We start from the raw sequence: 16,425 nt of genomic DNA, 5'->3' as shown, positions 1-16,425 counted from the left end.
TCTATAGGATGTTGATTGAATATAAGACCAAAATTTAAAAAAGAATTCCATTCTATATCTCAGTATCAAGTGAATAACAAAGCAATAACAAAATGGCCCTGGCTGATGTGGCTCAGTTAGTTGGAGTATCGTCCGGTATACCAAAAGGTCACGAGTTTGATCCCTAGTCAGGGCACATACCTAGGGTGCAGACTCAATCTCCAGCCCAGGTGTATACTGGAGGCAACCGATTGATGTCTCTCTCACATCGATGTTTCCTTCTCTCTCTCTCTCTCTCTCTCTTCCTTCCTCACTCTCTAAAATCAATGAACATGTCCTCAGGTGAAAATTTTAAAAAATAGCAAATGAAATAACAAAGAAGATATTACCTACTTTAGCATAAAAACATACTTAAGAGTGAATCGAACAATAAGTGTGCACAACCTTTATGAAGTCAATTTTAATACTTTTCTGAAAGCCAACAAAAGGCCCATATATAATCTCACATATATGAAAACCCAATGTGACCCTGCTGTAGCATTGCAGGTCATAGGAAGTAAGTGATTCTGGGACAACTGACTCTCCATACAAGAAAAAAATGAAACTGAGTCTTACCTTATACCATCCAAGTAAATGTCTCATAAAAATTAAAGACTTTAATATGAAAAATTAAACTGAAAAGTTAATAAGAATTTTTTTGTCTTCAACTTGGTAGTCTATAACTATGAAGGAAAAGATAATCCACTAATTTGGAAAATATATTGGCAACAAATATAACAAAAAAAATCAATATTTGAAATATGTAAAGAACTCATAAATCAAAGAAATAGGCAAGCCACTCAATATAAAAATAGGCAAATGATATAAACATACCTTTACAGTAAAATATTCATGAGTAATTAGGAAAATGCAAATTATGATTACAATGAGAAACTATTTTAAACTATTAAATTATTGAAACTTATAAAAATGTGATAATACTAAGCATTTGTCAAGGAGGAGAAATAAGGGGAGCTTTTATTCAGTGTTGGCAGGAATGTAAAGAGTCACAACTCTTTGGAAAATAATTTGACTTGATGCTGTGTATACCTTCGTGCATACCTTATTACTCCAGAATTTCATTCCTAAGAGTGTATTTCAGAGACACTCTTGCCTGCATGGGCCAAAAGATTTATATAAGAAAGTTCATAGCAGCATCACTCATAATAGCAAAACACTAAGAACAGCCTAGATACCTATTAACAGGAAATGGGTAAATTGTGGGACAGCTAACTGTGGCATATACAATGGAATATTACGTACAGAGCAGTAAAAATGAATGGCAGCATGCATGCCTTTTAGGAACATAATATGGAATTCAAAACAAGCAAGTTTTAGGAGACTACATATAGTGTAATATTTCAATAACATTCTAAAGTAAGGAAAACTTTATTTATAGTGAATAGTTATGTAGCAAAGCAAAACAAAACAAAACAAAGTGTTTAAAAAAGGAAGGACATTAGATCTTTTGTGTTTCTACTGCAGCTCCTGGTTCCATGCATGGGACCATGAATTCCCCCCAGCGTCCTGGCTTTGTCAAGAGTGAATCAGGCCAGACCCACAGTGCAGCTCTCTGGGTTATCACCATCACATGTAAGGCACCTGTGGGAGGTCGGCATCCTCAGAGCGCTGGATAGAGAAGGCCTGGCTAGAGATTTAAATGAAATAGGCCTGTGGATGAGCACAGGAGCTGTGAGCTGACCACAGGCCAGAGAACAGGAGACAAAGGCTGAAACCTAGCCATTCTGGGGAGATGCCCTGCACAGCGGTGGCTGCCGAGGGCTCTGGCTGCAATTATACTTTAATGCCCCTATAGGCCTCAGATCATCAGTGAAGATGTTGAAGGCATTGACAGATTTGCAGCAAATACCAAATTAGGACTTGTCACAGATTGTGTGGAGACAGGAAATCACATCTAAAAAATTTGATAGTTGAAAACTAAAACTACACACCAATACACAATCAGAGAAATATTCAGCATTACCAACAAAAGAAAATGGTTTAAAATCCATGACTTGAAAGACTAGATTGTTCACATATTATCATTCATAGGGAAAAAAGTTATTGACCATTAAAGTGCAAGTCTCTGTAATGTAAGCAAGGAGGCTTGGTGATTTGAACTTGACTGTGGACTGTAACTGGAGAATTTCAGTAGGGAGTAACCAAATTTGCTTTGTACTTTTGAGAGCTCACTTGGGGAAGAGCGAGTCAATTTAAATAACTCTGTTAATAAAAAGTTGTTTTGTGTTGAGCTTTGAGTGCTTTGCTTTACCCAGGCAAGTGGAATCCTTGCATTTTGTCTAGGACAAAGCATGAGATGTGTACACGGGCGCTAATGAAGAGCCAGTCGATGGTAAACACGAGCAGCGGTGGCTGTGAGGGGTCGGCAACCGAGCCATTCTAGTCACAGCCAGGGGCTGCTCGCCTCCTGGCAGTGGCCCTTGGCAGTGCCATTCTAGCTGCATCCCGATTCCCAGATGTAGGGGTCCCATGCCTGCCCTGGAAAGGCTTTCAGTTCAACAGCAGCCTCGGAAGCAGATGGCCATGTGGCTGAGCCAGCAGTTGGTGTAGGCGCAGGGCGCTCAAGTCTTCCCCAGCAGGTGCTGATGATCCAGCCAGCCATGTGAATTTTTCATTTCAGTGGGGCCAAAAAAAAAAGAGAGAATTATTCAAGAGCCTTTATTAACCTCAAGTGAAGTTACACGGTAAAGTTTAGGGATGTGTAATCAAGTCGGGGATTACATTCTAGCTGAGTTTTAAAGGTGAACAGAAAGTAATCCACACAGAACTCTATAGAAGTAGATACTGGAAGAAACAAGAACTAAGAGCAATGGTACAATTTATTGAATGTTTACTGGGAGTGCCAACCACTATGGTAAGAATGTTACATGCATCATCTCATTTAATCCCCATCACCAATTATGAGATAGGCACTATCATCATCTCTGTTTTTCACAGGAAGGGCCTGAGGTGGAGAGATGTGAGGTGTGAACTTGCTGAAGTTCACACATTCATAAGTGGCTAAGCCAGGTCTGCTTGATCTCAAAGCCCAGGCCCTCTGCCACTGCCCTCTACATGAGGGGCAATGCTGGCCTGGGCTTCCCCAGGACCTCGGAGGATGCTATCTGATGGGTGGCAGTGAGTTGATGGAAATCGTGGAGCAGAGTCTCAGTGCCTTGCTGGGGTGGAGAGCAAGGCAAGTCTGGGCTCAGCAGTCACTGTACCCAATGCTTGGGAAAGGCAGATTTCCTAGGAATCGGCCCCAGAGTCCATGTTCAAAGATCCCCAAAACGGATTTTGACTGAGGAACTGAAGACTCTTAAAAAATGAACTGCAGGCTATGAAATTACAAATTGTTCCATTGAAAAATGAAAATCAAATCAGTTAATTCTGTTCAACTTCTGTTTGTTGAGTCCAGCATCAATAGAAATCAGTGGGATGCACAGGGACGTCTCTAACAGTCCAGATTTTAGAAGGGCACGTAGGAGAGATTGAAAAAGGGACGTGTAATCCCGGATAAAAGTCTGGCTAGAGCCTGTGAGTATAATGTAGCAAAGAGGCTAAAACTGACAGACAACAAAGAATACTCTAAAGACAGCAAAATAGTGCTGTTTCTTCTGGATTGGGACCAAGGGAAGGATAGGCCGCGCTGCGACGGAGGTGTCGTGTTACGCAATGGAGAACCGCAGGATTCTCAGCTCTCAGCTTTCCTGTTCTCTTTATTGAGACAAATGTTCCTCCATCTAGAAATGTTAAACAACTATCTAGAAGAGGAAATTGAATCTGGATACGTGAGAAAAATGGGAGAGCAATGAATTCAGGTTTCAAAGCCCCAGTGAAAGATGATACATACATAGGGTAGTCTCGGACGTGACTTTAGTCAATCAGAATTTGTTGAACAAACCAAATTAACCCTCTGGTGTTGAAAAAAACATGCAGGTATATTCTCAGTCTTTGAAAACTCATGGAGGAGTCCAAGGCCAAAAGACTAGAGATGAGTACATTTTCTGCATTTTGCACAGGAAAGAAATAGGCATTCTGAGGAGATTCTTTGTCAAAATTCCAGATAGGATTATTTTAAAAATTGTAAATATTAAGAAAGACATTTAGCGATTACTAAGGAACCACTGGTGTTTACTGAGAAGCTGTGAAAAACAAATGCCATGTCCTTTTCTGAGTGTGGTTGCATGGTTTGTAGTGCCAGTGGACATGGCAGGCACTGTGAAACTATTTTGTTACCAAAGTTTCCTGTAGCAGCCTAACAGACGAGGTATTGAAATGTGGGCTGCATCATACCAGTTCGTTGCATTTAAGAGTCCATAGAACCATTTCACCGAAAGGCTGAGAAAGGTCCCTTGGTGGGTCAGATGGCTCTGTTCTTGGTCGAGTCCCATCTGACGTTTTGTTTTCCAACATCACATAAATGTACAGGATGGCCATTGATCAATTCCACAGAACTCCCAAATCTAGGAAAATGTGTCAGATGGGTAAAGTATTTAAGATTTCCCCTTGATGGAACAAAGTAAGCAAGATATTTAACAAGATGTATAGAAAGTCTAGAACTGGGTTAAGAAAAAGATTAGTAGCATAAACAGAACACAAGGCCATTTGTCAGGCTTAACCACCACTGGGGCGAAAGGACCACATTCATTTGCAATCTAGTTTAGAGCTCAGTGAAGACGAGACTGCGAAAGACTTCTGCAGTCCCAGGTCACAGGGTGAAGGTACAAGAGGGTCTCTCCACCCTGGGCTATGGACTTCTGATTTTTCATTTTCCTTAAGATGTATTCCAGAAAATTACAGGGCAAGCAGAGCTGGGCAGTCCTTTTATGACAAAATGATAAATAACCTGGAGGTGTTGACTGTGAAAAAAAGAACACTTCGGCAGATTGTGAGACATGCCTTCAAATGTGCGAATGTCTTTCATGTAAAATAGTACGTATTTTCAGTGTTCCTCTAGAGGGCAAAACTGAACTCAGTGGCTAGCAGCCAGCCCATCAAATTCCAACAGAAAAAAGTTTTCAGTACTTAGACGTACAGTGCCCTGCAGTGAGCTCCTTAGACAGCATGAATTTCGCTGTCAGCGGAAGGAGCGGGAGGTGCAGGGAATTCCTGCATGTCTCCATGGCTAGAACAGATGACTCCTAAGGGCTTCTCCATGACACATATTATATTATTTGAATCATGACCATTGCCTTTACTAAGTTTATACTACGTACCAGAGCTGGATTAAGTTCTTTGTGGGGACGTCCCACTGCATCTTCATACCAGAGGAGGAGACTGAGGTTCAGGAGGCTATACTAAGTGCTCAAGCCCACATAGTGTCAGGTAGAAGAATGGAAGTTTGATCCCAGGTCTGAGTTTAAAATATACTCTCTTAACTTCTTCGTTATATATGATTCCTAGTCTATGTACTTCATTCCTTTGCTCATCAACTGGTGTCCTGAATGCCTTGTTCTCTATCTCCTTCTCTCCCTGGAAAACTCTTATTCATCTATTTAGATTGAGCTCGCCTGCTGTCTCCTCTCTGGGTTTTTTCCCACTTCCTTCACACCAGATTAGTTGCTTCTCTTCTGTATTGCATAGCAACAGATGCATCACATTCTATTTGGCCATGTAATGTTGGTTTCACCCACTGGACTGCAAGCTGCCAATTTCTCCAAGAGCTGAAACCAATGCTTATTCATCCCTGTCCCTCTCATCACAAACAGTGCTTAGGAGATATTGGTACCCAATGTGTTTATAAGTTTGTTCACTCATTCATTCATTTATTAAGTCAGTCGAGAAACTTAAAGAATAACATCTTACTGATTTATATCTCTTCTCTCCCTCTTTAATACTTCCTGTGTAGAACTTCACATATCATTCTCCTATTCAGCCACTGGTAGTGTTGCTTTGTATTCTACAGAACAAAGAACTTGATTCTTAGCGTGATGTTCAGGGGCCTCTAGGATGAGCTTGTCATACACTCCCCAGGCTTATCATCCACCCCTCATGCCACCTCAGCCCTTCCCAAGCTCTGTCCCCACCACCTCCTCCCATCCCCTCATCTTTGCTCATATTGTTCCCTTTTATTTTAAAAGTCCTGTCCCATCCACATTATTTCCTCTCAAAGTGTTTTCCATTTTACAACCTCCGAGTTCAAACACTGCCTTCCTGGGAAGCCCGTCATCATGCCCTGGCCTGAAGAACCCTCCCTTCTCTTTGTTCCCAGAGTCTTTCTTGCTGCTTTGTTGTGGTGACAGTTTTCTAATGTTCCATAGTATTCTATCTCTTTGCATCCATCTGATCCAAAAGATTATCTAACAGTAAATACACTCTTTAGCTGGTCCTATGTCCTACTATCTCCAAATTTCTTGTGCTATGTAGCATTATAGATCACTGTAGCCCAAGTGCCTAAGGCAGTTCCCAACCCCTATTTCATAAACAGCAGTTGTTGAATGAATGAATGAATGAATGAATGAATGAATTCACCAGAATTAGATATCTGCATTGTAGCACCAGTTTGCACATTAATTAAATATATAATTTGGGGCATTGCATATAAACCTCTCTGGACCCCATTTTCCTTATCAATAAAAAGGTGGTCAAGGAGACAGGGAGAAAAGGGAACTCATTTTTATGGATGACTTGCTGTGTTCCGTGCAAGGCAATGTGCTGGAGGCATTATTTACCTTACATGCCTATGAGAAGGAGAGAGGGAGGGAGGGAGGAAAAGGAGGGAGCGCTATATACACAGTGGAAAGCACGGGTTTAGGACAAGGCTCACTTGAGTTCAAGCTCTGGCTCTGTCACTTATTTGCTGTGAGGTATAGCAAGTTAATCTCTTAAACCTCTATTTCTTCAGCTCTCAAGTAGGGATAATAAGGGAACCTTCTGGTGAGTTTGTTGTGAGGATTAAATGAGATGCTGCTTATAAGGCACATAGCCCATTGACTGGCATGTAATAGTTGCATAATAAACAGTAGCTTATTATTATTATTATTATTATTATTACCTGTGTAGCTTATTGTTCAGTTTAACCAGTGAAGGAGGGACTCCAAAAGGTTAAACAGCTTGCCCAAAGACACACATATGTCCTGTCTGCACTGTTTCTGCTCTGCCCGCTGGACCCTCCAGTATGAATCCTTCTAGAATGGCTATGAGCTTTGCAATACGGCCTGTGTTCTCATTTCAGGGTGGAATTCTAGAAGGCCATATCCATGTTGCTACTCCTCAAATATGTCCAGATTATAACATTTTGGTGTCCAGACATTTAGCATCTAATATTGAATATCTAAAAGCAGTGTCTGTTTTTTCATGCTTATTCTCCTGTTTAATAAAGGTCATAATCTAAGTTATAAGAATATGTGGATATAACTTTCTCCTTCTGAGTCTGAAAGCTAATAACATCCCCCCTCCCCATTATTTGCCTTTTCATTGTGCAAAAAAATCTAAATGTCAGTCTCCATTCCTTTATGACCAAATGTGGTATGAGGTTCTCTGCCCCATGGAGGAAGCCGCACCCTATCTGGGCACTCAGTGGGCATTCGATTCTGTAGGAGGAAAAAGAGGAGAAGGAAATAGTAACCAGCAGGGTTGTTAGGGTTTTTATGGGTGAAGGATGTGATGCACAAACCTATAGAAGTTTTACTGAGAACATACAAGTAAACAAGAGAAGGGTCATTTGTGGCAGGACATTATCCAGGGTATATGACCTTGGAACTGAAGTATTCCTGCCCTAAATGTCACAGAGGACCGCCCTTAGAGCATGCACAGGTGGGTTTTATTTGCCAAGTCCCTGACCTTGAGGCATCAACAGGCCATCAGGGAGCTGCTGCCTGCTGAGCCCTTTTTGCTACAAACATGGTCTGTTAAAGTAGCTCCAAAGCAGTTTGATCATGTGGAGAGAAACGCCAATCTAACCCATTTGTCATTGATTTCTTAAGCAGATTCAGGCACACAGGATGAAGCACAGCTTTTGCAGGAATGGTTTAAGCTGGTTCTGGAGAAGAATAAATTAATGCGATATGAGTCGGAACTACTGATCATGTAAGTAAGGCAACACAGATAACAGTGAGTCCTAAACGCAAAGCGGGGCGGGCGTGGGGCGGCTCACCCTCCTAGGTTGCGGTGCCAGGATTTTTTCTTCTTGTGCATACAGAATTGTGATTGAGGCAAATTGATATTTGATGTCTTGCATATCATGCTGGCATTAGTGCAGAGAATCTTCAGTTGTCTATTCTCTCTGTGAGGTCCTATAGCTAAAATAAATTTCAGGTAATGAGTCTGGAGCTGGAGGGCATTTGGAAAGTATTTTCATTCCACCTCTGTCACCCAGACCAAGGGACCCACCTGCAATCACACACCAGCATGGGGAAGCATGTCTCTGGCTTCTGACCATGAACCACAGGAAAGGCTTGGTGAGAGCTGCCTGGGTACTTCCTGTGGCTTTAAGGAATTGAAGGACTAAGACTCTTCAATCCATTAAAGAGTGTCTGGCTGTCCTCTCTGAGTGAGCAGTTGCAGCCTGGTTTGGAGATCAGAAACTAGAGATGGCTTTCAACACAGTCTGACCTGCTCAAAGATCACTGTACCTGTCACCATTCTGGAGAGAAAGATAGTGACATTTAATACAAAGCAATTAAGTGTGCACCAAGTTGTCCTGGGTGCATTCACTTATACTGTTTCATTTTATTTCACCCCAATCCTGAGAGGTAATTTGGAGGGGGGAGGTCTGTGAAGAGGTTTAATAAATTCTATTCCTCTCCCCCGGCAGGATGCTGAATCAGGTGAGAAATAAGACCAAGTCAATAGATGAAACATCTAAAGATCACCTTTATTACTGATAATGGCTTGGCTAAATATGAGAGGCCAGGTGAACTTGTTATCTGTATTACTGTCCTAGGGCCGGAGTAACAAATTACCACAAACTGTGTGCCTTACAACAACAGAAATTCATTCTCTCACCGATCTGGAAGAGGGAAGTCTGAATCAAGATGTTAGGAGGGCCACGCTCCCTCTGCATTTCTAGCCTCTGGTGGCTCTAGTCCCTTAGCTTGTGGCTGCACCACTCCAATCTCTCCCTCTGTCTTCATGTGGCCTTCTCTGTGTGCCTGTGTCTTCTCCTCTTCTGTCTTTTATAGGGATGCTTGTCATTGGACTTGGAGTCCACTGGGATAATCCAGAATGTTCTTATCTCAAGGTCCTTAATTGTATCTACTATATCTGCAAAGACTTTTTTCAAATAAGTTCACATTTATAAGTTCCAGAGGTTCAGATATGGACATATCTTTTGGGGTCACCATTCAACCCACGACACTAACCAAACTCCAGAATTAGACATACTTATCACAAAATGTAATGGGCCACTTACTTTTTTTTTTTTTTTAAGATTTTATATATTTATTTTCAGAGAGAGAGGAAGGGAGGGAGAAAAAGTGGAGAGAAACATTGATCGGTTGCCTCTCACACGCCCCCAGCTGAAGACCTGGCCTGCAACCCAGGCATGTGCCCTGACTGGGAACTGAACCAGAGAGCTTTCTGTTTTTGGCCAGTGCTCAATCCACTGAGCCACACCAGCCAGGGCAAGGACCACTTACTTCTTAAGGGCAAAGCGTTTACAGTAGACCAGTGAGTCTCAGCTGGGAATGATCTTGCCTCCCCAGGGAATGTTTGGCGATGTCCAGAGACATTTTTGGTTGTCACAACTAAGAGGTGCTACTGGTATTTAGTAAGTAGAGGCCAACGGTGCTATTAAATATTCTGCAATGCATGGGGCACCCCCGATCACCAGCAACCAAGAATTATCCAGCCTAAAAGTACAATAGTGTCAAGACTGAGGAACCTTGCCCTAGACCTCTGGCAAGTCTCTGTGTAATCAAGAACACATGTTTGCTGCAGGCAGGCTGATCCCAGGAGAGAAAGGGTGCAAGTTGAGTTTTCTTAGTCTAGTCTTTTTCAAATTTACCCCACCCTCCGCCTTGGGATGAGAGTGAGTAAGAGAGGGGACTGGGAGAGGAGGCCAGGAGTTACACTCATTGAGCTCCACTAACATGGAAGAAATTCTAGGAATGGGGTAGAGAAGCTCATTTGTAGTAGTATTTTTCCTATCACTATTTCTTAAGTTGATGTACATACTGATACTCACAAATTAAGTAATTTGTTCATGGTGACCTGACTATCAAGCCCTTTTTACACAACCATACCATCTGCCTTTGGGTCAGGTCTGAATTATAAAGTTCATTCAACAAAAATGTATGAAGCATATTATGTTCTAGGTGCCAGTAACTGTGCTGGATACTGTGGAAATAAAGAAGAAAGAGGCCACAGTTCCTATCTTCTAGGATCTTATGGTTTCAGGGGAGGCACACATGTAAGTGTATAGCACAATAGTAATAAGAAAACATGGCAAGAGCCCCATGGAGGTTTGTACAAGGAGCAGTCTGCATAGGGTCAACCTGGGAGAGTCAAGGATGCACTGGCTGCTATTGCTGCTGCTCAGTGACTGGAGCTTCCCATGAGGGGTAGCTTTCTCTTCCCAAAGTGGCCAAAGAGAAGAACTTGGCCATTCATCCATTGGTCTAGACAAAGGCAGGCAGGAGCTTTGTTAAAGGATAGGTTTTAGTGTGGAGATAGACCTGGAGAAACAAGAGAAATGTCCATCCAGGTTCTTTGGGAAGCAGATGCCAAGATAGAATTGAAGTACAAGAGATGCATTGGGAAAATGCCTGTGAAGGATGAAGGGGACAGGCAGCAGGAGTAAGAGGGAAGTCTTCATGCCTCACTGCCATCCTGAGACCTGTGAAAGGAGCGGGGAAAGGAAGGAAAATTGGGGAGGAGGAGCCTTTCCACAGCAGAGCTCTGAGAAAGCATCAGTGAGGCCAGGGGGCACACCAGAGTGAAGAGTGCCCATCAGAGGAGTCCAAAGTTGGGCGGAATGACTGAGCTCTGGTAATGCCATAGTCTGAGACCTGTGGGGGAACAGCATGGCCTCAGCATGACATCGAATGGCTTCTGCAGCAGCAGTCAGCTCATTACACCCCTCCTGGAAAATTCTCTCTTAAGGAAAGATCTGAGAGGCTCAACTCTATTGGCTACCGCATTGGACCAACAGAAGTTCAGTGTCAATAACAAAAGGTAGAACATTAAACAAGGCAGGGACCTTTGTCCAAGTAATAGAAGTAGTAAGAATAGTGAGAGCAATAATAGAGTATAGCAAAGGGACCCTGACTCTGTAGCAGATAAACATGTAAGCTGCAGCAGGTTGGGGGAGCACCATGTCAAACCCAAGGACATAGTCTCAGCCTCACCTCTTCAATGTCTGTGTAGCAGTGAACACCATTGACCCCTCTCTTATCTCTCAAAACATTGCTCTTGGTCTCTGTGACACTGCATCTCTTGTATCCTTCCACAACCTTACTTGTTTCTTTTTGGCTGCACCTCTTTTGTTTGGCTTCTAAATGTGGGCATTCCAAAACCTTTGTCTTCAGAATTTTTCTTTCTCTAGAGTTTCCTTTTAGGGGTATCATGATTTCCACTAACACCTCTGATTCTTGCTGTCTCTGTTTGTGGTCCTCCCTTCTCCCAAGAAGTCCAGAGTTGCATTCCCAAAGGTTTGGGGAAGCTCCCCGTGGCCTAGCACGTGGGGAGCTTACACACACACTGTGATATACATGGGATATTCCCAGGCATTCAAAGGTCAAGTTTCTAACTGACCTTCAGCAAGGACTAACTTCATTTCTTGATATTGCTGTTCTTCTCAGTAGAGACACAGAATCCCCAGCAATCTAGCTTGACTACTACAAAGCATCACTGATCCTTCTTTCCCCTGGTCCTACAACCAGACAGTTGTCTGAGTTTTATTGCCTCCACCTGGACAAAACATCTCACTTCTGTTTCTGCTTGGTGGTTTTCTTGTCCACCACAATTAGAGATTTGGGAGTGGTTAGTGGAACCCATGTTGCCCTCCAAAAAGAGAAAAGTTTCAGACTGTGATTGCTTCTCCACCCACTGGGCTATTCTAGTCATTTCTTTACGATCCTTCAGTAAAAGGTAGCATGAATGGCCTTCCAAAAACCTGCTGGGGGCACAGCTCAACCTTCAGCTGCTCCCCACCCCCTCATGAGTTCAGCGAATCTCAGCAGTCCTTCCAGGCCTCTTCAACGAGCCCCCACAGCAGCAAAACTCTCAGTTTAGAGGCATACCAGTTTTAATAAGGAAAAAAGAAGGCAGTAGCTTCTGTCAGTGGGCTTATTTGTCAATGTGTCTACACAAATCTCTAGAATTACAAGGTTTGAATACTTTCTCATCCCTAGGGCTCAAGAACTAGAATTAGAAGATCATCAAAGCAGACTGCAGCAGAAGTTAAGAGAGAAAATGCTCAAGGAGGGTGAGTATGGTGATACATTCTGGGTGCTTGTTAAAGACATTTTCCCCCAGAAAGACACCTGAGCAGGACACGCTGCAAATCACTGAGCGACGTGCCCTCCTGCCTGGGAATCAGAGGCGAGCGCGAAGCTAGCCTTCCCTCTGCCCACCCCACCAGCGCAGCAAATCTCTATTCAGCTTCGTTCACTTGGGCTTTGAGAGCAGCACTTTGCTCTGTCCCAAGTGTGAACAGGAACAAAGTCATTTATTCACACATTCATTCACTTATCCATTCACTTATTCATTCACTCCTTTAGCAAGTATTTGTGGAGACTCTACCGTGTGCCTGGCATATGGAGAAGATCCATTGTGCCCTGTGGTCTCACTATGGAGACCAGCACCCAGTGCAGTAATCGTGGTGCAGCGAGATAAGGGCAGCGATGCAGGTGCTTGGGGACCACAGAAGAGATAGTAAAGGAAACAGCCTTCTCAGCATGGGCTGGGCCCGTGCATTGTATGTGAGAAAGGCATTTTCACCATGAAGGACAGAATTGAAATAAACTCAATTGACACAATATACTGATTTATACATTCTTTGGCTCTAGTTAGCTAGGCACAGTCACTGTGTTTTGTACCTTTGTGTTTATGGGGGCAGATGCCTGCATGGCTTTCTTACGTTAAGACATAGGTCTGGTCCTGGCTGGTGTGGCTCAGTTGGTTGGAGCATTGTCCTGTGCACCAAAAGGTTGGGGGTTCGATTCCTGATCAGGGCACATACCTAGGTTGTGGGTTCAGTGCCCGCGCCCCCCGCCCTGGTGAGGGCATATATAGGAGACAACCAATCATTTCTCTCTCTCCTTCTTCCTCTCTCTTTAAAATCAATAAACATATTTTTAAAAATTAAAAAAAATACCAGGTCTTAAAAAACAAGTCAAATAATTTCTTTGTACCTCATGGACAAAATGTTGTACCCACCTTTGGTGTTGCCTGGGACAGGGCAAGTATTCGGTAGCTACTAGACATCACCATCATGAATATTTTTATTTAGGCATTTCATCCCCATTTTACAGATTAGAAAACTGAGTCTGAGAACTTATCACCAGATCACCACAGACTCACGTTCTCCTGTTAGTAATGATTTGTAGACTGTTTCTTTAGAGCAACTGAGTTCTGTTTCTAACAAAATCCTTATAGAGCTGCACTGTACAGTTGGAAAGGGTTCAATAAACCAAAATTAAGACAGGAATTTAATTTTTTTGCTGTGTTGGTTATCAAATAAGGAGCACCCAAACTGCGGTATACCTAAATTAAAAATCCATAGTGTGTAACCAATGTCTGATTTATATATCTGATAAAAATTTTAATTTGCTCTTTTCCAGGGCGGGAAAATAAATACCACCAAAGACTCTGTTAGCCAACCTTCAATTCTTGTTTTAAAATGTCTTACTAATGAGTGATGGTCATCTATTTTTCTCCTCTCAGGTGTTCAAAAACAAGTGTAGCTTCTTCATTTTGTCTGTAAGCTCATCTTCCACAAAAGCTTCATCCCGCTAATTAGCAAGAAAAAAAAAGAACTTTATAAATCCTTCTCTGGTAAACTTAGTCTGATGCAATATTTTAAACAGTCCCTGTAGGAAATGCTCAGTCTCTTTGGAATGAAATGTTCAATCTTGCAGATGGCCACCGCTTCCTTCTGCTTTTCTCCCTAAGGAGACTTGCCAGGTAATGGGGAGAGACCTGTTTGTCTGACTTTCTGGCACTGGGAATCTGCATGGGTTGTGCTGAGTCACGGAGTCCCCTCACAGCTGTCTCCTGTCATCAGACTGCCCCTCTCCCTGCTGGCATTTGCAGCTAAGGTGTGCGACTGATGTAACCCCACAGGCTGCCATTCTCTCGGCATGCTGGGAGCCTGGTGGCGTTCCCTGGCTCACCAGCCGGTCCTCAGCGCGTCCTCCAGTCAGCTTGGCCAGAAGTTCCCCATCCAGTCTCTGCTGCAGGGGCGGGCGGAGGGGCCCTCACTCCTCTCAGCAGGGAGCCCCAGGGGCCCACTGGCCAGCTGCCTTTGGCTGCTCCAGGGAGAGTGAACCCTGGCAGGCTCCGCCCATGCCGCACACAGCTGATCAAGATCTGGGGCGTCACACTCACACCGTACTTCTCTGCCCAACCACCCTGGTTATACATAGGGCGCCCTTCCAGCTGGCTTCTTTCTGGAGTTCCAAACAAGAGGCAAGGCAAGAATCCTTGGGCCCCCAGCATCCCCATTAAATAATAAGACATTTCCTGCCCCCTTGGGGGCTTCTAAGGTCCATAACGGAGGGGCTAGAGCACAGAGAGCTCTCATGTGCTGCAAAGGGAATGGTGCTTCTTTATTTCCCTGTTGTCTTGTACACCTTCATCCTGACCCTGCCTCAGAACCAAGCCTGATGCGGCCCCTTCTCCACTCTGGGATGGGGCTCCTGACTAGTCCTGGTGTGTTTAATGGAAGGAGCTAAAGGAATTTATGAAGTCTTCTCCCAAGGCGATAATCTGGCTGACAAAACTTAAATTTGGCTTTAAAATCCTGTTTTGAATGTCAGAAAGTATTTACTGCAGTACCTGTTTCTTACTCTTTCTCTTGCTTTTCTAACAGTCTCATCTCCCCCAGGCAATTGTCTGTCTCAGGCTATTTAAGAAGATTACATACTCCAAAAGGCTAAAGGGAAAAGCAGTGGTAGTTTAGAAACATCCTCCTATTGTCCAGCTGTAGCCTCACTTTGCTTCCTCCCCAAAGGGGTACAATTTGTCATTAACTACAAATTGAAAAAGGATTCTGGTCATTGAAATACTAGTCACTAGTGCAGACAGTTTACTTAGAAACTCTTCTTGCTGTAGCTCAGACATGTTTAGAGAAAACAGCCTTTTTGCTGTTTATGGGGTTCTTTTTTTCTTCCCCAGAAGAGGGGAGGTTGGAGGCCTTGGTAGGGCTTGGCTGGTATTAACTTCTTTTCCTCACAAAGGGGTTCTCTCCTGTCACTTTATATATATTCTCAAGATGGAAAGTGAGCTGACTGCAGCACAAAGCATTCACCATCCTAATCTGTGGCTTTGAGAGCAGTTCCCTGGTGTTCAATTCATTTCCTTGTTTTCTCTGTGGAAATTAAAGGGCAGAACAAGTCCAGAACAATCAAGAATGCAGAGGCCAAGAGCTCTCCCGGGGCCAAATCTTACCTGAGGTCCAATGTTTTTCTTTTTCTTTCTTCTTTTTTCTTTCTTTAGAGAGCCAGAAAGATGAGAATGATCTAAATGAGGAGCAAGAAATATTCACCGAGATGATGCAAGTGATTGAGCAGAGGGACAAACTCGTGGATTCCTTAGAGGAACAACGCATAAAAGAAAAGGCTGAAGACCAGCACTTTGAAAGCTTCATATTCTCCAGGGGCTGTCAGCTGAGCAGGACGTGAGCAGGGCCCTGTCCCTCGAAGCCAGCCAAGGACCCAATCTGGCCGTCACACCGCACACACTCCTGTTTCCTTTTGCAGGATTTGTCATACTGCAATATGTTTTTAAAAATTAAAATTCTCTTATATGTGCTACAGCTGCCCCAGATCCTTCCAGCGATTATAATGAAGAAAATACAAAGATACTTTTGAAATTGGCAGTCAACTTCAGCAGGTCTCTCTGATTGGAGGTGACCTTGGCAGATGACCAGCATTGTTTTCCCTAGAAATTGACACAGAGATTGACTTTCCTTCTGTTTTTTTTATCATTTATCAGCCCAATTCATTGAGTTACATATTTTAAGATTCTTAAGAAGCTGCCTTTTCATTAATATGTCCATATTTGCCCTTTTTATTTTATTTTTTGTGTGGATGACTGGTTTCCAAATGTCAGAAGGAAGCAGCAGTAGTTTAAAGATTAGGTTAATACTTAAATTGTGTTTCCAGAGAAAGAGGAGAAACCTTGAGATTACGGATTACATAAAGCAAATAACTCACATAGCAGGTGTTAATTCAATCCAGGGTGAATTTAATTTACCAGGTGTATTTATAAGCCTTAATATAATATACATAAGCAATGAGA

General features: G+C 43.0%; 1 protein-coding gene across 1 annotated transcript in view; it reads left to right on the top strand.

Annotated features, from left to right (window-relative positions):
- The window catches only part of MICAL2 (microtubule associated monooxygenase, calponin and LIM domain containing 2), a 207,136-nt gene extending 191,315 nt beyond the window's left edge, over positions 1-15,821 (top strand). Inside the window, exons 35-37 of the mRNA XM_054586094.1 lie at positions 7,950-8,049; positions 12,315-12,388; positions 15,622-15,821. Coding sequence (XP_054442069.1) covers positions 7,950-8,049; positions 12,315-12,388; positions 15,622-15,806 — 359 coding nt within the window. The 3' untranslated portion in view covers positions 15,807-15,821. The remainder of the gene's footprint in view (positions 1-7,949; positions 8,050-12,314; positions 12,389-15,621) is intronic.
- Positions 15,822-16,425: the final 604 nt, after the last annotated feature.

Source organism: Pteronotus mesoamericanus, unplaced genomic scaffold, assembly GCF_021234165.1.
Source record: "Pteronotus mesoamericanus isolate MK-2021 breed Mesoamerican mustached bat unplaced genomic scaffold, CSHL_Meso_final contig_90, whole genome shotgun sequence".
Taxonomy (NCBI): Eukaryota; Metazoa; Chordata; class Mammalia; order Chiroptera; family Mormoopidae; genus Pteronotus; species Pteronotus mesoamericanus.
Note: the sequence above shows the minus strand (reverse complement) of the source record. Positions and strands in the feature narration are given on the sequence as shown.